General features: G+C 36.0%; 1 protein-coding gene across 3 annotated transcripts in view; it reads right to left on the bottom strand.

Moving 5' to 3' along the window:
* PLXDC2 (plexin domain containing 2) overlaps positions 1-22,865 on the bottom strand; it is a 510,688-nt gene that overhangs the window by 298,721 nt on the left and 189,102 nt on the right. The window contains exon 1 of one of the 3 annotated variants that reach the window (XM_072825455.1): positions 20,675-20,777. The exons of the other annotated variants lie outside the window; for them this stretch is intronic. Coding sequence (XP_072681556.1) covers positions 20,675-20,735 — 61 coding nt within the window. The 5' untranslated portion in view covers positions 20,736-20,777. Of the gene's footprint in view, positions 1-20,674; positions 20,778-22,865 lie in introns of those variants that run through there. 3 annotated transcript variants of the gene reach the window in all.

Consider the following 22,865-nt stretch of genomic DNA (forward strand, 5'->3'; position numbering starts at 1 on the left):
TGTCAAACTATGCCAATTACATCATAATAGCCTAGTGAATCTTCTGGAGAAATTGTCTTATCTACAGAAAGAACTGTACGCATTCATTTATTCCTAACTGGGAGATTTTTGTTTAACAGGCAAAATCCTTATTAAAGTACAGTCAAATATTTTCTTTGATCCATATCATCATCTATATTGGGCTACGGGATAAAATGATAGCACATTACCCTTTGTTTATAAGTTTTTAAACTTTATAAACATTTTTATAAATTCTACATTCTGGGGGTGCCTTGGTGGGTCAGTTGGTTAAGAATCTGCCTTGGGCTCAGGTCATGACCCCAGGGTCCTGGGATGGAGCTCTGCATAGGTTCAGCGGGGAGTCTATTTCTCCCTCTGCCCCTCTCCCTGCTTGTACTCACTTTCTCTCTTTCTTATATAAGTAAAATCTTAAAAAAAAATAAATTCTACATTCTGATAAATATATCCTAGACTTTCTTGTTTAATCATTTGCATTCAGAGTAAGCCATAGAAAACTGTTTTTATATTCATAGGCATCTAAAAGTGGCATTAATAAGCCAAAACTAATTTGAAAATTGGTTAATATAAATATTTTAGACCTTATCAAAAGGGTTAAAAATTTTGGCTCAGAAAATAATAATACTAAAAGCATACAATTAACTTTAGCACTAAACAGGGAGAATATTAACATATCCTATCCTTTCCAAATTATATAATTTTGAGATGACTTCACATACTAAATATTTCTTTTTAATATCTCTGTAGTACAGGTTAAAGTGCACAATCCACTAGAAGGTAAATATTCATTTTTGACATTTTAGATGTAGCATTATGCATTATTTCAGTCAATTCTCATGTATTATAGGTAATAGTAGTAGAAGTATTATTTGGTTTTGACAGGAAAATTTAGCTGTGATTTCTACAATTTACAAGTGAAGAAATGTATGAATGATAGCACAAATGACAAAGGAAAGTGGACAAAATGCTAACATTTCAAATGTGGTTTAAAAGATATGGAAGACTTATCTGCATTTTCTTGCATCTTTTCTTAAAATCACTTTCAAATAAAAAGCAACCCCCCAAGCCCATGCTTGTATAGCAATGTTCATAGCAATACTACACTAGCCAAAAGGCAGAAAAATCCAAGTATTTGTTAGCTGAGTAGATAAATTATATATGTATATATGTGTATGTGTATATATGTATATGTGTATATATATACATACATATAAATATTATTTAGCTATAAAAGGAATGAAAGTCTGATAATCTGATATGTTACAACATGGATGAACCTTGATACTATGCTAAGTGAAATAAGCTTGACACAAAAAGTCAAATATTATGATTCCACATAAATCAGGTACTTAGAGTAATCAAATTTATGGAGACAGAAAGTAGAGTACAAGTTACCAGAAACTGGTAGAGAAAGTGATGAAGAACTATTCTTTTATGAGCACAGAGCTTCAATTTGGGAAAATAAAAATGTTCTGGTGAGGGCAGCCCGGGTGGCTCAGCGATTTAGCGCCTGCCTTCGGCTCAGGGCGTGATCCTGGAAACCCGGGATCGAGCCCCACGTCAGGCTCCCTGCATGGAGCCTGCTTCTCCCTCTGCCTGTGTCTCTGCCTCTCTCTATCTCTCTGTGTGTGTGTTTGTGTGTCTCATGAATAAATAAATAAAATCTTTGAAAAAAATGTTCTGGTGAACACAGTGGTGAGGATTGTGTTGCAACGCACTGTGAATGTACATAGTACCACTGAAGCCTATAATTAAAAATGGTTGAAATGGAAAATTTTATGTATATTTTACCATGTAAAAAGTGACACCCCCAAAATAGACCCATTGCTTAGATCTGCTCCTTTTGCTATATTCCGATTATTCATAATTATATTTGTACCTCAAAATACTGTATTTTATATATTTTTATACTTTAACTTCACAGAATAGAGACTAGTACATACTAAACTTTTATTTACCATTTCATGAATGAATGGACAGAATTCATTTTAAAAATAGTAGTAAGTTGTTGGTTAATACAGGGTAGGTTCTGAATTCTTAGAAATTATTGGAATATCATATCAGGTATTCTCAATTTGTCCTCCTTAGTTATCATTTAGACTTCCAAAACTGTTCAAAAACATTGTCTCTAAAATCTAACAAACAGACGAGGCACCTGGGCGGCTCAGTAGGTTAAGGGTCTACCTTTGGCTCAGGTCATGATCCCTGGGTTCTGGGACCAAGTCCTGCATCAGGCTTCCTGCTCAGCGTGGAGTCTGCTTTTCCCTGTCTCTCTGCCCTTGCTTGCTGCCCTTGCTCTGTCTCTCTAGCTCATTCTCTCAAATAAATAAATAAAGTTTTTTAAAAATAAAATGAAATTCTAACAAATGGATAGTAAGCTCATATAAAAGATAACCCCCAAAACAGCAGTTACATAAATGGTGATTCAGGTTCCAAACCAAGGAAAAAAGCAGTAAACTTGTTATTAATAAAGGTCATGAGGAGAAAAGTATAATTATTTGGTGATGGAAGTCTAAATTTTGAGCAAGACAGAGTAGAGGGAAAGGAATAAGATATAAAATGGAAGTTACAATTGAGTTCTTCCTCATATTTTCTGTTACCAAAAAAATAAATAAATAAAACTAATGCAATATCAAAACCCAGAGAATCAAGCTATAGTAAAGATGGATGACACATGTACCTTAATATTTAAATTTCATTCAAACTGAATTAAAAAATGCATTCATGATACTCTGGACACCAAAAGGAAGGAAGGAACTATAATTCTAAAGGTATTAAGCTGGCATAAAAATATATTTGGTGAAGTGGGATACACATCACATGGAAAGCCAGACAAGCCTTCTGACAAACTACAAAAGGAAAAGAGAAAGCAAAGAGGTTTTAATTGAAGGTATTTAGAAGAGTAGTGGCAAAGTTGCATAAAAATAATTCTGGGAATTGGTCAAAGTGGAGAGAACCTCTTTGGAGATAAAACAGCTGATCTGAACACATGGTTATTTATTCTGCTACAGTCTGATGCATGTCTGGGTCTAGGACCATCTTTCTATGCTCTCTTGCCAAAAGTCTTAACTTTAGCTGTCTTTCCCCTTCATATTGAAACCTTCGTAATGGCTTACTCCATTTATAGTTCAATTAATATAAACCAAAGAATGGCAGTACTTGAAAAGAGAAAATTGAGAAAGATATATATTTTTTCACCTTCAATCACATCCCACTTCAAAAATTGGCAATAACTAGCCATGAGCACTTACAGTGTTCATATACAGAAATCGCAATTTGACTTGAACTCCATCCAGTCCTACTCAAACATAAGACTCCTGCACGTTTACTAGAATAAATTAATGCACACTAACATGTTTTTATTCTACACAGATACTTTTCTTCCACGTTTCCCAGAGGAAAAGCAAAATGCTTTGAGGCGAACTTTCAAGTATATTACTTATAAAGAATGACATGTGAATAAAGAGAAGAAAACAGATCAGCTTGTTCTCCTTTTAACTTTACATAATGTCTCACATCTCAAAACATACTGCTCTAGAGTGAAGTGTTTTAACCTGCCTTTTGTTATGAATTACCTGGCTGGGTAACAGACAGGCAGTCTGGGATTATTTTTTTAAAGCCATCAATATCCTTCAATGCTATTTAGAATGCCAAGAGAATGCTTTCTTCCTTTCTCACTTATCAATCAAATACTTCATGAAGTTTAATTAAAATTAAGTCAAAAATAGTCTCTGTGTTTGTGTAAACCTTAAATTTGTTAACCTGTTATTGAATTTTCAAAAATACCTGTTTAGAAACCTGATTTAATTTTCTATTTAAATGTAAATTTCTATTTCTAAGCTTAAATTCAGGTCTGTACTGAGAATGCTAATCCCATGTCTACCATATTTAAACTCATTGTGGGTACAATTAGAAAGATTTTGCAACAGTCTGTAATACTTTTACCAATATTAGACCTTTAAAACATTTCAAAGCACTCTGCAAAACGCCTATCTAGATTCTTGTTTAATGAAAAAAAAATGTGCTTTCTCCTCAATTCATTGTAAATGCTTTCATTCATTCATTTATTCAAAATCAGATCATGTTACCTTCCAGCTTCAAACTATCCCAAGGCTTTCAGGTGGTATCTAGAAGCAGCAGCCAGAACAGAAGCCCAGGCAAGAATGGGGATCCTCCTGGAGAACTGGAAGGAGGACCAGTGGGTATGGAGTGGAGGGAGTCTAGGCAGGGCAGAGGGAGATGGGGTTGAGGAGTAATCCTTGCAAAAAACTTAAGGAAGTTGAATTTTACTCAGTTAGAAAGCCATTAGAAAGGTTTAACCAGGAAAGAGCATGATCTGACACGTTTTTAAAAGATCCCCTCCACTACTCTCTTCAGAATGGTTTGTAGGAGTCTAAGATATACGTTTTCATCCCCTTTGGCTAAACTGGTAATAGTAAAAAAAAAAAAAAAAAAGTGAATGCTTTTATTCTGAAGATGTTTAGTTATCGTATAAAAGACCAATATGTTCATTCATTAAGGGGCCGACCAATTCCCATGAGCTCTTAGTAAAAAAAAAAAAGTGAACTGTGAAAAGAAAACTTAGTAATAAGAATGACAGATGACTAACAATTCAAATGTCCAGGGTCATTAATTTCCCATTTCACATATTTAATAAGACACATAGATGTAAATTTTCTACATGTTTCATCATTAATAATTTCTCTATGTCAAATAGGAAAACAACCAATCTCCACTATAACTCACTTCAATAACCTTCACTATAGTAAAATATACAGTTGACTTTTGAATAATACAGGCCTGAACTGCATGGGTCTACTTCTATTTGGATTTTTCACAGTACAGTATTATAAGTGTATCTTCTCTTCCTTGTGACTTCCTTAACATTTTATTTTCTCTTGATTACTTTATTGTAAGAATACAGTACATACTATGTATAACATACAAAATATGTGTTAACCAACCATTTGTTTTGTGTAAGGCTTCCAGTCAACAAGAAGTTATTGGGAGTGTAATTTTGGGGGACTCAAAGCAATTCAGGAAATTTTTTACTGTTTTAACTCCTTATCTGCCTATACCACTTTGAAAAGTGCTTTCTGAACTACTTCTACTTTATTTTTCACAATAGCCTTTGAGTTATGTAAGGCACTATCACTGCTCCAGTTTTATAAGTGAAGAAATTCCATTGCAAGTGAATACAGTGCATTGTCTGAAATTCCACTGCTCATCATTAGCTGGCTGACACCTGGGCCTGGGTCTTCAGAAGTCAGGTTAACTTTCTGCTCCCTCACTAAAGGTAACTGAGCTGTTTAGGGTCCTTATCTTATTCACTGTCATGCTATTATTCATACCTTTTATAAGTATCCCCCCTTCAACACTAGACCTTTTACTGTGGTGTCCATATACCCAAAAACCAGCAACAACCAGGCTCAAGGTAAGCCTTGAGATAGGGATATATAACGGAAATTATGGATAATGGGGAACTTAATTATTTTTGGAACTTGAATTATAACTATATGAATCACAAAGTCATACCTTCCACTTTTTCCTGCCTTGTACTTTGTCATTCCACAAGAACATTCAGTCTTCTGGCAAATTGCTGGACCCACAACATTAACAAATTTGTACTAATTTTTTACCCTAATAATTGAAGACTGTCTTTTATATCATGAATATTGGGATTACTTATTGGAGTGATGGGAAAACAAGGTACTCAAGAAAATCTAGAACTCTGCTTCCCAAACAGGCACAAGATTCACCTACGGGTGGTTAAAATGGAGATCTTAACTCTGTCCAAGATAGGCCTGAGATTCTGTTCATTGGTCTTCTGGCCATATTTTGAACAACAGGACTCTGGAGAACTAGATTAAACTAAGGACTCCAAAAAATAATAGGAATCAAAGGAAAACCTGTATAGGGGTGGGAGGCAGAAAGAAATAGAGCTGCGTAAATATTCTAATACACTGGGTATTAGCTGTCCTTGGAATTGCTTGAAAGGGTAAGTTTTACATCAGAAAGACTTAATGTCTTTGCCCTGCCCACAGTACTTTGTACTAGTCCAGGCGCCAGTTCCTCCACCCAGTTTTGACCACCTAAAAGTCAAGTGGTCATTTATCCTCCAAAACCAAAACAAACAACAGTGAAGAACATTAGAAAGCCACACATACAGGCACATGCACATTTATGCAATTGAAGAAAACATCTCTCTCTTGTTGTTATTCACAAGATAAATAGTGTGTTGTCTTTCCCACTTTGACTAGATTCATTTAGAAAAAGGGATGGAACTCAACAATTACCCACCACAGGCTGGGATTGCTATTGATTCTACTACTGATACTCATATCAAGTGATTTGCTCAGTGAAGAATGAAGATTTGAAATTTTCTCACTATTGATTAAGTGGGGATTACATGAGACAGATATGTTGCATAGAAGAGAATTTAGATCATTAAATGCAATATAATTACATAATTCTAGATTTAAAAATATGCTACGGCACATCCAGATGAAATAAAAAAGCATGTGCTGATTGGAATTTTTTGTAATAACACATTTAAGCTTTAGCTGATCCCCTATTCAGAAAGATAAATCAATTTGCAGATCTATTGTGTTTTGTTCAATGGCATGAATAATAAAAATATTGTATAATGATTCAATATCCCCCAGCAATATGAATGACGTCCATGTGGAGTGAAGTTTATATAGCTTATTTCCTTACAATCCTTTATTTTGCCCCCACCAATACTAATAAAAAAGCTAGGGATCCCTGGGTGGCGCAGCGGTTTGGCGCCTGCCTTTGGCCCAGGGCGCGATCCTGGAGACCCGGGATCGGGTCCCACGTCGGGCTCCCGGTGCATGGAGCCTGTTCCTCCCTCTGCCTGTGTCTCTGCCGCGCTCTCTCTCTCTCTCTGTGACTATCATAAATAAATAAAAAATTTAAAAAAAAAAAAAAAGCTAATTTGTATTGCTTTTCTTTTTTTACATGTAAAGACTGCTACTAGATGCTGAATAGGCATCTAAAAAAAAAAAATCAATAAACCAAGATGTCTTTCAAGAAGTGAATGGTAAGTGGTAATACATCCAGACAATGGAATGTTGTTCAGCACTAAAATGAAATGAGCTATTAAGCTCTGAAAAGACATGGAGAAACTTAAATGCATATTACTAAGTAAAAGAAGCCAGTCTGAAAAGGCTGCATAGTATGATGCCCCCATATTTAACATTCTTGAAAAGGCAAAACTATGGAGACAGCAAAAGGATCAGTGGTCGCCAGGGGTTAGAGGATGGGGAGGGATAAACAGGCAGAGCACAGGGGGGTTTTGGGGCAGTGCAATTACTCTGTTTGATACTACAATGATAGATTCATGTCATTGTATACTTGTCCAAGGCCATAGAATTACAACAGCAACAGTGAATCTTAATGTAAACTATGGACACTGGGTGATGTTGATGCATCAATGTAGGTTTGTCGATTTTAACAAATGTATCACTCTGGGAGGGGATGTTGACAGTAGGCTAGGCTATATATGTTTTGGGGCAAGAATATATAGGAAATCTCTGTGCCTTACACTCATTTTTTTCTGTGACCTTTCTTGCTCTTATTAATAAAAAATTAGTGATCAAGATTTTCATTTTTAAACGATAGAAGAAGTGTGTTTCCAATCCTATACAAACACAGATCAATTTTACTCTTTTAACATGGCATCAAAGTAATAAAATTAGAAAAGGGTTACTGTTGCATATATTACTGGACTGTGTTGCAAAGAGTAGTGTATCCTTTAGCTAAAATAAGGAACCTGTGGTACTCATGAAGAAAAACAGATGCAAGTGATGATGGAACCACCATACTGTGATATTGCCCTTATAAATGGCAAACAGAATAGAGGGATGATTCTGAATGTATCTATCACAAATCAATCACTAACAGCCATTCGGGACTCCAAGATTTAAATTAGTCATGTGAAGTGTCATTATTTCTTCAGAAAACAATTTTGAAATATTACCTTAGATGACCCCCTGGTTTTAAGAAGATTTTACATTAATGAGTTCCAGAAAAAAATGAATGCATGTACTCTGTTGGGGGAAAAGTCCTTTATCACTTGTACCACAAGTCAATTTGCAGTATCTTCTGCAAAGGCAGGAGTGGAGAATACCATGTATTTTGGACTAATGATAACACCACTCCAGATGTTTGTTTCACTCTTTGTCAAGAGCTGCAGGTGTTTTCACATGCATATTTTCATCCAACTCACCCTCTTCAAAGGTAAGGCGGGTGAGGAGTTTATGAACAGTTAATCGTTACAGGAGGGCTTTACAATGAGTCAAGGCTGGGGTTTTAACTCTAGAAAAGCCTAAAGAGCAACTCTGAACTCTTTCATTCTGTTGTGGGTCCTTACTATCAATGTCATGCTAATTTGAAATGATCCATTACTTTACGGATTGCATATAAAATTTTGTGTTTATATGCATAGATACCTCATACAGTGAGTTGGCTATAAACCAGCAAAAAGATGCATGCTCAATTAGCCACCATTGAGAAATGAAGTTGACACCCACCAGTTATTCTGTGAAACCCCACCTTGACCGATTAGGTTATACAAAGATGCTTCCAGATTCTGGGTGAATTTACTGAGAGAAGAGGTTTAACATCAGCTTGAGTCCCAGATTTCTCCTATTAGAGCTCTCTGACAAATCAGGTTTAGAATAATTTCACCTGTGAATTAATTCCAACTGAATGAGGTTTAAGTTTCAACCACATATCAAATTACATAAATTGACAAAAGGAAAAAGTGTGCACCACAGACTAATGTATCAGGACTCATATCTCTTTTCTCTTGCCATCAGTTTCTTTATCTGTAAGTGTCTACGCCAACTATCCCGTCTTTAAGGCCTAGAATGTGAAATAAGGATTGGAAAAGGCAAATGCTAAATTGTTCAAAATACATTGCCTCTTCAATAAACTAAAAAATAAAAGGTTTAAAACACTACTTAAAACACACACACACCTAAACATACTGAGAATCTTTGATTGAAGGTCAGTCACACTATATTTCAGTAAGTGAGAAACAGCTGAGATTTGGAGATGGCATACTATTCTTTCTTCATATAATATTCATTACCATCAAATAATTAGGTGCCCTTCCTCCCTATTCAAATCAGCAAAATAAACTGATTCTTTTCCTTGAAATCTTTAGAATTTAAGCTTTCATAAGTTTATCAAGACCAACTCAAAATGAGAAATACAACAAATTTCATAAAACCAGATGTTATGGACCGAACGTTTGTGTCCCTCCAAAATTCGTAAACCGAAGCCCTAAGTGCCAGCATGGCAATATTTGGAGAAGGAGCCTCTAAGGAAGTAGTTAAGGTTAAATGAGATCATCAGGGTAGGGACCTATGTGATAGGATTAGTGTCGTTATAGAAAGGGATCAGAGGAAAGGCCACATGAAGACATAGTAAGAGGGTGGTTGTCTACCAGCCAGGAACAGAGCTCTCACCAGAATCTCAATTTGCCAGCAATGTGATCATAGTCTTCTAGCCTCCAGAACTGTGAGAAAATAAATTTCCATGGTTTCAGCCATTCAGGCTGTGGTGTTTTGTTATACTAGCCCTGAGCAGACTAAGACACTAGACTTACAACAAATGTAACTCATCCTGCACCATGTGGTTAGCTGTTAGTTTCTTATACAGAGTATAAGGTGCATCTCATGTATAACTTGCTAAAATATGTCAGTACCTATAACTTTAAACTAGATAGATCCACTACAAAGATTCATTCATTTAAGCATAAAATAGATATAAAATAAAACAATCATTTTGGTATTAAAAAATGCAAAGACTGACCATCAAATTGACATTTAGTCTCCTTTCTCATGTGTCTTGTGTGTCTACTGTTTAGCACAATCTAATTGAAATAAAAAGCCTGAGGCACTACAAAAATGATGAAAGAGAATTTGAATCACACTTTAGATACTTTGATATTAGTTCACATATACCCAGCATATATAACTTAGCAAAAAGAGAAAAAAAATTAAGAGAGATTTTCAGTGATAAAGATTTGATTGAGAATTGAACCAAGCGCCAATCAAGGCTAAGCCTAGATCAATCTGGGTTGTCTAGGCTTAGCCATTTCTCTACTGTGAATATGTCAGGGGCAACTTTCTTTTAGGAGGTGGTAAGAGGCAATTCGCAGTGTCATATTTTTAAGAACTTAACTAACCCCTGGTTGTAGGGCAACCTTTGGAGAATCTAAACCAGGAGGAAAATAAAATCTCTAGTAACTCAAGATGATCATCTGAAGAACTTACTTAAAAAGTACTGCTGAAAGGGAAGAAGTATAGTTTATTAGAGTTGGCTCAGATTATTTTGAAACTACTTATTGAGTTTGTGCCAAATACTGAACTAGGGTTAGGAAATACAAAAATTGGCACTGTACAGAGGTATCACAAAATTGGTTTTACTATTCACCTTCCTTGTTTCTAAGGGAGCATTTGTTAAAATGTTTTAGAAGAAGGAGAAGAAGAAGAAAAGGAGGAGGAGAGGCAGGAGAAGAAGAGAAGAAAGAGAAGGAGAAGACGGAGAAGGAGGGGTAGGAGAAGGAAAAGTAGGAGTAGGAGGGGCAGGAGAAGGAGGAAGAGGAGGGGAAAGAGAAGAGGAAAAGGAGGAAAGGAAGAAGAGAAGGAAAGATAAGAACAAAAGAGAAAAAGTCTCCTAGCTAATAAGGTTTAGGAAGATTTGATTAAACCAAGTTAAACATATTACAACACTTGTATTCATTGCTATGTCAAAGTGTAGCAAGAACTTCCAGCCCAGAGGACTGTCAACCTGGAGAACTTCTGCCAAGAAACACTTCATTTTGTTCCTGTCCCACCTGCATTCATGCATTCATACTCACATATACATATGAAAAAATGCTTGTAAGTAATGCTAGTCAATATTACTAAGTTCTTGTTCAGTCTTTTCCATAGCTATAAGATACAGTAGTTATGTAAACTTGTCTATTGTAATTGACACCTTGCAGAGTGGTCAGTGACCCACCACTGTGATAATTCACTTGCCTGCTTATCCAGCCTCCAATTGACATGACTACTCACCAAATAGTAGGTCCAAGTGTGGTCAGAATTTTTAAAGTGCTAAGTTTTATCTGGAATTATGATTGATTGATAGCCCTTTATTTAAATTTTTGTTCAAATAGTAAGTAACTACTGACAGGTAAAACTAGAAACAAAACACACATGATGTTGCTTTGATTCTGAAACTCTGAGATGCTTAAGTACACTGAATTCTGATGGTGCTAACTGACTTTTAACTTTACTATTCAGGATTAAGTTGTGATTAAATTTAAGCACTAAGCCTCTTCTATAGATAAGTTTTTTCAAAAAGGATATATGAAGATTTCTACACAAATTAATCCTTTAAAAAAGATTTTATTCATTTATTTGAGAAAGAGAGAGAGAGAGAGTGAGCACAGGCAGGGGAAGGGCCAGAGGGGCAAGCAGACTCCCCTCTGATCGAGGAGTCTGATCCAAGGCTTGATCCCAGGACCCTGAGTTCATGACCAGAGCCAACGTCAGACGGTTAACTGACTTAGCCACCCAGGTGTCTTTTTAACATACCACATTTTGTTGCTTATATGAAGCAATTATAAATGAAAAAGTGCAGGTTTTTTAAATGGTGGGGTAAAGATGTTATAATGAAGCAAGTAAATGAACAAACACATCATAAGTGATATTTAGACCATAAATATAATAGAGAAATTGAGATATAGAATTGAGAACTAGAAGAACTTTAAAGATTAGTCCACTTTTGGTAAAAGATGGTGAATTGCATCTACACATCTGCTTTTGCTCTTACTGTAAAACCCACTAAAATCAAAGTGCTGGGATATTTTACTACCATAAACCCATAAAACAAGCAAAATGGAAAAGAAAGGAAGAACTGCAAAACTTGAATTGTCAGAAAAACAGAAGGCTGACTTACTCAGAAGTTGGATCTACCAGCTACATGAGGAGGTGGGGGTAAGGATGGGGCAGCAAATTGAAGATTAAGAAGTAGCTAGACAGCCAGATGATCTGCTCCTCTTAGCAAAGGCCGAAGGCTTACTGTCTGAAAAGGATAAAACAGAGGGGATACCAAGTGGTATGGACTGAATATCTGCTTTCCCCCAGGATTCACATGTTGAAGCCTTAATTCCAAACTTGATGTTATTTGGAGATAGGGCCTTCGGGAGGTACTTTAGTGTTAGTTTAGGTCAGGAGGGTAAGGCCTTTATAAATGGGATTAATGCCCTTATAAAAAGAGAAAGAGACATGAGATCTCTTTCCACCATGGCAAGAAGGTGGTTATCCTCAAGCCAGAAGAGAGATGCTAAATCTGGCAGCACCTTGATCTGGAATTTCCCAGCCTCCAGAGCTATAGTAAACATTTTCTGTTTAAGTCATCCTGTCTACTGGTATTTTGTTATGGCAGTCCAAATTGAGTAGGACAACAGGCAATGATGAAAGCAGGGACACTACCCCATTACAAGGAGATTATTTAATCTGAAAGATTATAATCTGAATGTGGAAGTACCTGCCCTCTTTTCTGTCATCCACTGGCCTCCTAGAATGCTGATGTACAAGGTTTAGGTTCTTCAAGTAGATGAAAAGAGATTATTCTCCAAAGGATCTTGATAAAGACTAGATTCTGATCAACAGTTTTGGGGTAGGGGCTGGACATTCTAAAACTAACAAGCTTCCAAGTGATATGGATGCTGCTGCTCAAGGCTCACACTTTTAGTAGCAAGTGCTAGAATATGACCAACACAAATGACTGACAGAGACTGATATTGGAGATTTTTCACCAAAAAATTTCAACCAGATCAACCTATAGTAAATGCCAATCTTACGGTACCCATCCTATACTATGAGGCAGGGCTTTGAGATATCTGGGGAATGACTCTAATATAAAAGAGTGGAACAGATAAAGGCAATTTGAAGGAAAGCAATGAGGTGAACATTATCTTAATATTCTCAGGAAGATTTGGGGTTATATTTCACACACTTAACTCAGGAAGAATAGGTTTGTTGTTTGTTTTTTCTTTTCTTCCTTTTTTTTTTCTTTAACCAGAAGAAAAGGAAGCTCTCAGAAATTCAAATTTTGATATTAGGAATTAAAGAAGGCTTTACAAGAAAATATTGAGGGGAAAAATGAGCAAATAAAAAACAGATATAAAAATAAGGAGAAGCACAATGAGAAAAAGGGAGAGAGAATATTATTCTAGAAGACCCCAAATCTCAATAACAAAACTCCAGAAAGAAATAACATACAAAATGGAGAGAGATTAAACAAATGAGTTAAGGAAACTAGTCAGAATTGATGAGTTTTCAGATTGATAGAACCCACTGGGTACCCTGCAATGGAAAAGAATATATGCACATCTAAACACATCATCTTGGGATCCCTGGGTGGCGCAGCGGTTTGGTGCCTGCCTTTGGCCCAGGGCGCGATCCTGGAGACCCGGGATCGAATCCCACATCGGGCTCCCGGTGCATGGAGCCTGCTTCTCCCTCTGCCTGTGTCTCTGCCTCTCTCTCTCTCTCTCTCTCTCTCTGTGACTATCATAAATAAATAAAAATTAAAAAAAATTTAAAAAAAAAATAAACACATCATCTTGAAATCTTTGAACAATGGGGATATGACAAACTAGAGGACAAAAAAAAAATCAATGCCTTCAAAATTGTGAGGGAAAATGAATGCAATTTTAAATTCTAAACACAGTCAATTTTGCATGAGAGTAGAACAGTTAGGCTACATAAAGTCTCAAAAATCTACCTCCCCGGCATTCTTTTTCAGGAAACTACTGGAATATATACTTACCAAACTCAGGCAGTAAATCAAGGAAAAGTAAGATGAAGAATTTGTGAAACAAGAGATGTGACTCAAAAGAGAGATGAAGGGAATTCCAACAATATGATATATCTCAGTGCTGGAAAATGCTCTCATTGTTCTGAGCATCCTACTACCGGGAAGCTGGAGAGATGGTGTGTGATGGAGAATAGGGCTATTTGCACATCTGCTGTGTTTTAAGAGATGATGATAAAAGAGAAAAAATCAGAGCTAGCACTAGAAACATATGACTTTAGGTATGTGCAGATAAATATCAAGAGAAATAGTTAAAAAGAAGTGAAACAGCTGCCTCTGGAAAGTGGGAACTCACAAGGCAGTGAAAAAAAAAAGAAGAAGGTTTTCCAATTCTTTAAACTGTGTGTCCATATTACTTTTTACAAAAATAGAGTCACAGTGATTCGTCTAACATACTCATTTTAATCATGAAGAACCTGAGGGATTCACAATTAGGGCTTTCTGCAGGTTCTCCAAGTTGCCTTTAAGAATCAGGACTAGAGCATTCCATTGTTTCATTATTTAAAGTGGCATTAATTATGTTTTAAACATAATCACAGTCACGAAAGGTTGGGTAATTGTTCACTCATTCATTTACCAAACATCTATTACGTGCCGACTAGGTTCTCCAAGGTATGACAGTGAGCAAAACCAGATCCAGACCCTGTCCTCATGAAGTTTACAAGTTGCTAAGAGACATTAATATGACATTTATAGCTAACTGGAAAACCGTAAGATTTGGAAATTAAGTACCCTCATTGTGCACTCATCTGTTTCTTTGCTACATTCCTTGTGAAAGTTTTTCTCTCCACATGCAATCTAACTCTCGACTTCACTTACTGACACTATAAATGCCAAGAAAATTTATTTTTCCTTTCTTTTTTCAAGTCATCAGCATGTGAAGTATGGCTTTTTTAAGCGACTTCATGTTTCCATGTTAATGTTGCTCGGTCGCCAACTTTTCAGCCCATAGACTGGCTGACAGCCCTCCCGGAGCCACAGAGACCACAGGCTGGTTGGGGAACTGACAATTTATATCTCATGGTACAATGAAGATCCAGTAAAAAGTTGATTTTGTTAAGAACTGTGGAACTACATGAGAAATTGGGCACTTATCTACTTCCTGATGAAAATGTGACATATGACATTCTACTTAAAGAAACAGTCCCATAATCTAGATATGTTGAACCATTCTCTGACTTCCCAAAAATAACTTCAAAAAGCAAACTGCAAATTACCTCACTAATACCCTTGTCAACCTTGCTTTCCTCCTTTTTAGATTCTTAAAAACTAAAATCTTTTAAAAATGCTATACATATTGTATATAAAATAGTATTTTAATATTTAAAATACTATACATAAAAATCACATCTTACTTTCTACAAGTTAATCAAAGTAACTATGATTCTTTTGTTTCACCCATAAAACTCCCTTGAAAAAATAAATTGTCTAATTTTAGTTCTTTATTCCAAATGAAGAGTTCCTCAATCCATTTTTTGGCAGTTTTTAGAATACTTTTTCATTCAATCTCTTACTGACTATTCTGCATGTCAGATGGAGGCAGAATGGCGCTCTCCCAGGGAACTCAGTCCCCATAATGATAGGTATTCAACCAAAGAGTGCTTATTAATGGTTGTTCTTGGGGTTTTCTGGCTAATAGGCCACCAATCCCAAACCACTTCCTCTCAGACTGGTAATTCATCATCACAGGGAAAATTCCATTATAACTTAATTCTGTACTGGCAAAACTGGTGTTTCTCCAAAGGTAAATCTGAAACCTATGCCCTTGGACTCAGATCTACGAAAGCAATGTGGTTGTATATTTCTACTCACTAATTTTAGGTTCTAAGTAGAAATCAGAAATTTATAATTAGAAATGGAGAAGCCAAACCATCTTTGCACAATATTCTTATTTGCCTAGAAAGTCCATTAACAATAATGAGGACATTAAGGTAATTATTGATTGCATTGGCAATATAATAAAATGGGCTGAGTCCCTCTAAACAGAAAGGATCATGTACAAAGTAGTCCTCTTTTATCTGTGGGGAATGTGTTCCAAGAATCTCAGTGGATACCTGACACCATGGATAGTTCTCAACCGTAGAATATATATATATATATATAATGCATTTTCTTATGCATACATATCTATGTAAAGTTTAATTTGTAAATTAGACACAGTAAAAATTAACAATAACTGATAATAAAATAGAATTATAACAATATACTATATTAAAAGTTACATGAATGTGGTTTCTTTCTCCCTCAAAATATGTTTTTGCACTGTGGTCACCCTTCCTCTGATGATTATATGAGATGACAAAATACCCATGTGATGAGATGAAGTGAGTGAATGACATAGGCATTGTGACACAGGATTGTGCTACTATTACTATTGATCTTCTGACAATATGTCAGAAGGCGGATCATCTGCTTCTAAATCCTGGTGGCCTGGAGTAATTGAAACTACAGTAGGAAAAACTGAGGATAAGGGGGCACTACTGTATTCTCAAATCCAGAAGGATGTTACATAATTGAAATATCTTTATGAATTGAAAATGACAACATATCCACAAAAAGGTAGAAATTAACCATAGGCATAGCTTATTAAGAATAACATAGGGTACTTGGGTGGCTCAGGGGTTGAGATTCTGCCTTTGGCTCAGGTGATGATCCTGGGATCCTGGGATTAGGTCTCGCATCAGGCTCCCCGCAGGGAGCCTACTTCTCCCTCTGCCTGTGTTTCTGCCTCTCTCCCTGTGTCTCTCATGAATAAACAAATAAAAATCTTTTAAAAAAGAATAAAATAGTTAAAACTGAAAATTAAGGATTCAAGAGTCTGATATAAATTTTTTACCTTTGAACTGACAGAGTTCCTACACTGCCCGCATCACAGAAGTTAAAGAAATTGTACTTAGAAGTTTTTCCTTTAGCAAAAAGACTAATTTCTCTAACATTTTCAAAATTTTTTCTCAATTCTGATTTATCCATTCCAGGTGGATAGAAAGTAGAAATATCTTAAATGTATTTGTTTCACTAGTGCAAAAAAATTAATTAGTACAATTAGTACATTAATTAGTATAATTTCCTCCAATTTATCAATTAAGTGCTGCTCTTTTCTATTTTAATTTTAGTGCTATAATTCAGGCTTTTGTTATACCTTTTCTGTATCCTATTAGCTTAACTGTGTCCCTGTATTTATTCCCTCCCAATTCTAGGATCTGTTGTGCATTGTTGCCAGATATATCTTGATAGAGTCAGAGGACTTGATCAAAAATTTCCACTGGCTCTAAACTGTGAACAGAATAAAGGCTAGACCTATTAGTCTGATGCTCAAGGTCATTGTAAATGATGCCCCAATCCACCTTCTAGCCTTATACCTAAAATGAACTGTTCCCCCACTCCTCAAGTAATCCTTCGACCCTGCTACCTCTGCCTAGCTCATGCCACTCACTCTTCTTTGAATGTTTCCCTGCAAATGCATTGTTCTTTAAGCCCCAGTTCATGAAACCTTGCTTGGTTTCACATTTACAAGACCTTTCTCTGCTTGGTTATAGCAACTAACATATGCCAACTTACATCACAGGTAATGCCATCTTTTCTCCCTATGATCCCAGCATCAGACACACTGCTGCATTAAAAGGAGTTTGATAAATGTTTGCTGAGAGATAAATAAACAAGAAAAACACATGTCAAGCAGAAGTCTAGGACAACATACAGTTACCTAATAAATCATTGAATGTAGAAAAGCCCAAGTGTATTTCTTTTGTTCAGGGTCTGTTCATTTTCCTTCCTTCTAGAATTTTGAGAATACCAATCTTTACTTTTAAATTCAGGCCCTTAGCAGGCTGCCATCTCTCTGGGCTATGCAATTTGCTTCTCTTGCCTCAAAGAATATAGTCCCAGAACCTGAGCACTTTTATTTACTCCTTACCTCTGATTTAGGACACAGCAACCCCGATTGTCATGTTGAAACATTAACTAGTCTATAGCACTTTCGCACTTATTAATTATACCAGGAAACTGAAACCATATGATGGACCCAAATACACCATTAATTGTAAAACTTGGTTGTAGCCAATGATTTTCACCTCTTAAAACAACTCCTTCATCATGCAATGATTAACATATTAAAATACTGGTTTATCCATTCTTCTCATTCTCTAATAGCTTCTTGGAAAATAGACATAACAAATAAGCAGCAGAATGCAAAAAGGATCAATTAATTTGCATAACTTAACAACTTTAAAATTTATAAAATAAAAAAAAACAGCTCTACTATAAGTTAGCCTTATTTTGAAAAACTCATGTAAATTCAAAAAATCTTACTAAGGCAGAGAGAAAGGGGCAGTGAAGAACTTCAAGATAGTAGGAACAGCTGTTTGGTTTAATCCCAACACATTCAAGGGATTTTTATACTTTTTAGGTCCAAGGCAACTTCTGACAAATCCGTCTGTGATGTTGGAATGAAACTCAGAGTGAGACTCTCATGGTAGATCCATGTTTGGTTTAGATTTCTCAGGACCCCTTCAGGACTACTCAGGGGCACGAGTGATATACCAGGCTTGTTCACTTGGAGGTTCCTGCAGGTTATATGTTATTCCCTAGAAATCCCTTCCCGAACTATGGCAGTATCCCTGTGTGAAGGGCGGGGGCTGCAAAGCCATACTGGAGGATTTAAGAATCTCATAGTCAAGAGAGTCCAAAATATGTCTTCATGTTTGTACATTGTAACCAATGGGAAAATGCCATGACTGCCTTCTAAATCAAAAGAATAAGCCAAGGTAGTGTCTTCATTAAATGTAGAGAAGGTTACTACATTTGCTTTACAGTTAGCAATTGCTATGATAATCCTATCCTGAAGAATTGTGTGAGTAATCCAATAGAGTTTTTGCAATACACAGAAAGCTTAATTTCCCATTACACTTTTACCCAACACAAAGGCATTCACTATTCCTTGATTCTATTTGCCTCATATGAACTATCTTGGAAGCGTCACTGTAATCTGCCACGTAGCTTACCGTTGCTAAATTTTAACAAGAACCAGGCTTCTGATTAGGAAGACTATTGATGCATAAAGAGTATGAGGACCATTATGAGCAGAGAGTTGTTCCCAAACAATTAACTAGTCATTCATTCTCTGAATAAATTAATGAAATACAAACTAAGGGCTTGACCAAAGTCAACGACACATCTTTCTCTCCTTTTGTGTAACAGATCAATGACTAGTAGGAAAGAATACAACTTGTGAAGACCAGATTTCTTCTGGGATGGGAAGAGAATGGGGGACAGAGAGAGCCTAACATACAACTATAACAACTATAAGAATAAGATCTGGATTCTATCAACTCCACCTACTACTTTGTTTAGATACAAAATTTAGTCACTTTCTGCAGCAGTCTTTGGCCTCATAGTTTTCCATATTACTATGGAGAAAACAGAAAAAGTGTGAGTAAATAAACTGCTGGATCATATGCAGTCCTTTGTCCTCTGACTACACATGTATTTATTTTTTAGAAACAGGGTATTTTAAAACATTCTGCTGTTTCCTTAGATTTATTTGTATCCTGCTCTATGGCCAGTCTCTGTTGTTAAACTCATCATTTCAACAAACCAAACGCTTTTCTGACAACTTATCCAGAGTATAAGCAGAAGAGAAATTATCTCACCTTTTTAACTGAAACACTGGCCAATGACCTACAGAGATCTACAGAAATGTTCCCAGGACATGCCTAAAGGACTCCAGGCTACTCACTTCTCTCCAAACTGAACAGTTTGGCCTTTTTCCCTAAATTCTCACTCTCTACCACATTTTCCAAAGAAGCTTTGAAGTATAAGACCCAATACTTGGAAAATACTAATTTTGGATGGTATTAGCAATTTAAGTTTTTATCCATTCTCCATCTGTCAATTTCCCCATTAATCAGCTTTAATTCACTTCCATATCCATTGGGGAGGGGCAGGAGGGCAGTGGGATATAATGTCAGGAAGGCTAGTAACATACTTAAAAATGAGCATTTCAGTTCAAACCATGGTTTGGTTTTTGTGGGATTTAATTTCCACTGAACAGAAACCAAGTACAGATGTATTTGATTTCTCTTTAAGAGTTGGTTATGGATGAGTAGAATAACCAGAGAAAATGCAACGGAAAAACACTGAAGCAGCGTAGACAAATAATTGTACCTTACTTTCTATCATGTGTTTATTACCCTTTTGCACTACAAAAATAAAGTATATGATATAGCAAAACTTAGGCTAATGAAGTAGAAGAGAACCAAACAATTGTCAAAGGTGATCAGCTACACGTATACGGTATATTATAATTCTAATTAAATAAAACTGTGAGGTCCTTCAGCTATTAAAAATGTCATCAGCAATGAAGCTAATTTGTGTCTGACCAGGGCTTTTACAGTAACTGATTACTTACAGATGCCAAGCGCCCCAGGGAACTTTTGCCACCTGTTTTCAATTTTTGGATTGGCAGCCTCACCCTGACAAGGCTTACTGGTCTAACACTGGATTGTGCCATCTGTTGCAATGATGTTGGTACTTAATCAATAGTTTCTATAGAATACCATCTACATTACTGAAAGGTAGTTATTTTAGCTTTTCCCTAGATACTGTCATTATTTGTAACACACAAAGATAAAATCCTTGAATGAACTGCATTGTTCAAATATTACAGCCCTACATAGTTGGTGAACAAGTCCTGAGTGATGCTCTCCTCCATACCAACCAGAATCTAAGAACCAAAGGAGATATGAGGTCATCGTACTCAATCTCTCATCTAATGCAGGAATTCCTTCCATTATAAGTCCATTGACTTCACCTTCCATTTGAACATGCTTACTATCTCATAAAGCAGTCCATTTCTACTTTAAACAGTTTGGCAACCTTATAAAACCCTTCCTTACATTGAATGGAGACCTGTTTATTTATGACTTCAACTGGCTGATTGTTCTGCTACTGGAATGACATAGACGAATTCTACACCTTCACCTATGACAGCGTTTCAAATATTTGAACTAGCCGTGGAATAAGATCAAGTCTCTTGTAGACTAAATATTGCAAGTTCTTTCAGCTAAGTCACAAAGTATTTGTTCCCTTTACTTCGTCACCTTAGTTGTTTATAATATAAATTAAATCTGTAACATCAATGCCAGTATAAAATCTTTCTCTTAAAATGAACATAATACCAAATAAACCAAATAACAGTTTTAACTGGGATGCAGTCTTTGATTTTTTTCTGAAACTTAAACTGTCAATATAACCTAATAGTATATTTACTTTTTTAAAATAAATTTATTTTTATTGGTGTTCAATTTGCCAACATATAGAATATCACCCGGTGCTCATGCCGTCAAGTGCCCACCTCGGTTTACTTTTGATGTATCTTGCTTCATGCTTGACTCTTATGGATTCCCCCCACCTTTTAAGACACGAAAGCAAGAACTTCTTTCTTTTTAAGTTGTATTATCAAAGCTGTGCTGCCTAACTACCTAAAATTAATTTGGTATTCTAGGCACACGAGTGAGGTGTTACCTGCAATTATTTACAGTGCACTGAAATGTGACTCATGTGCCTGGATTTGAACTAATTTTAAGCAGTTAAGTAAGCTTTCCACATAGTTTTCATATGTTTTATTTCTTATAATATGTTTATCATTACCATTATCATTGTTTTCTCCTAATATGCTTTTTCTACCTTTTCTAGTTTGAGCATGGAATTTCTTAATGGTAAGGAACAAAGAAGAAAAAACTAAATGGTTTTCATGGGTTAAAGCCCAAATAATTAAATACAGTGTTTTGAGCCCATTTTGTTCATTTATTTATTTGTCTTTTCAAACTCTCATAATTTTCTGAGTTCATCTAGATATAATTCAATTAACATTCTTTCTTTTCACTTATCTTTGATACTATTTCCATCTTCCCATCTTCTGGATTCTGGACATGTCTTTTGAAAAGGTAGCTTAATATGGGAGACAATGTACACATACTGGTTCCCTAAGTTGCTAATCATTGCTCAATAAACCCAATTGCGATTTTGTTACCCAACAAAATCTAGAATGAAGCAGTTAATAGAAAAAAGGGATGTGATATACATTATACTAAAACATGTACGTAATTTTTTTTTCTTTTTAAAGGTAAAGGATGTGATGGTGTCATTATGGTGATATTTAACACAAAGTTGGCTTATCCAACTGCATATAAAATTTGTGCCATAAAATAAGTCTTGCCATGAGGTTGCCATCTGTTAGCACTGATGAAGACAGGCTGGGATTTATGTCTGAACAGGCCATTCAGAGCTCTGGAATGTGGCTGTGGATACAGAGACCCCGGCACCAGCTGCCACAGTTGCACTGCTAGGCCCTCAGAGCCATTCACCCAATATTGTCTCCACATTCCAGGCCAGTCTATGCTGGGAAAAATGTGGATACCAATTGTTCCCTTCTCTGGGAGTCTGGCTCACCAAGTGTGGGCCTCAGCACAGCTGGGAAATCTTCAGGCCCATTGTGGCTTGACTCAAGTGCTAATGTCTTGCTTTTTAGTCCAATATATTTAAAAGACTAAGGGGAAGGGAAATGGAGGTGAGGGAAAGTTGACTAGTGATAAAATGCAAAACTGTAAACTGTATGGTAAACTCATGAAACAAGATAATGTAATAAGCTCATATTTCTCCTAAGTGTAAATGTAATACATAAACATAAAATAGAACAAGTCTGATAATTTCTTCTGTCTCTCCACCCAAAAAGGTACAACTGTACCTGCTGAATAATTACTGACATTTCACTTCCTGATTTACAGTGGCATCATTTAACCCAAATTATAATATTTATTTCTTTCAATATCATATACCTATATAGACCTAGCTATCATAATCTCTCTCTCTCTCTCCCTTTCTCTCTCACCTATCTATCTAGAGATAGCTATATTACTTAGCTCTGGCTTAATGTTTGTGTTCTTTTT

The sequence above is a fragment of the Canis lupus genome, chromosome 5 (assembly GCF_048164855.1).
Source record: "Canis lupus baileyi chromosome 5, mCanLup2.hap1, whole genome shotgun sequence".
Classification (NCBI taxonomy): Eukaryota; Metazoa; Chordata; class Mammalia; order Carnivora; family Canidae; genus Canis; species Canis lupus.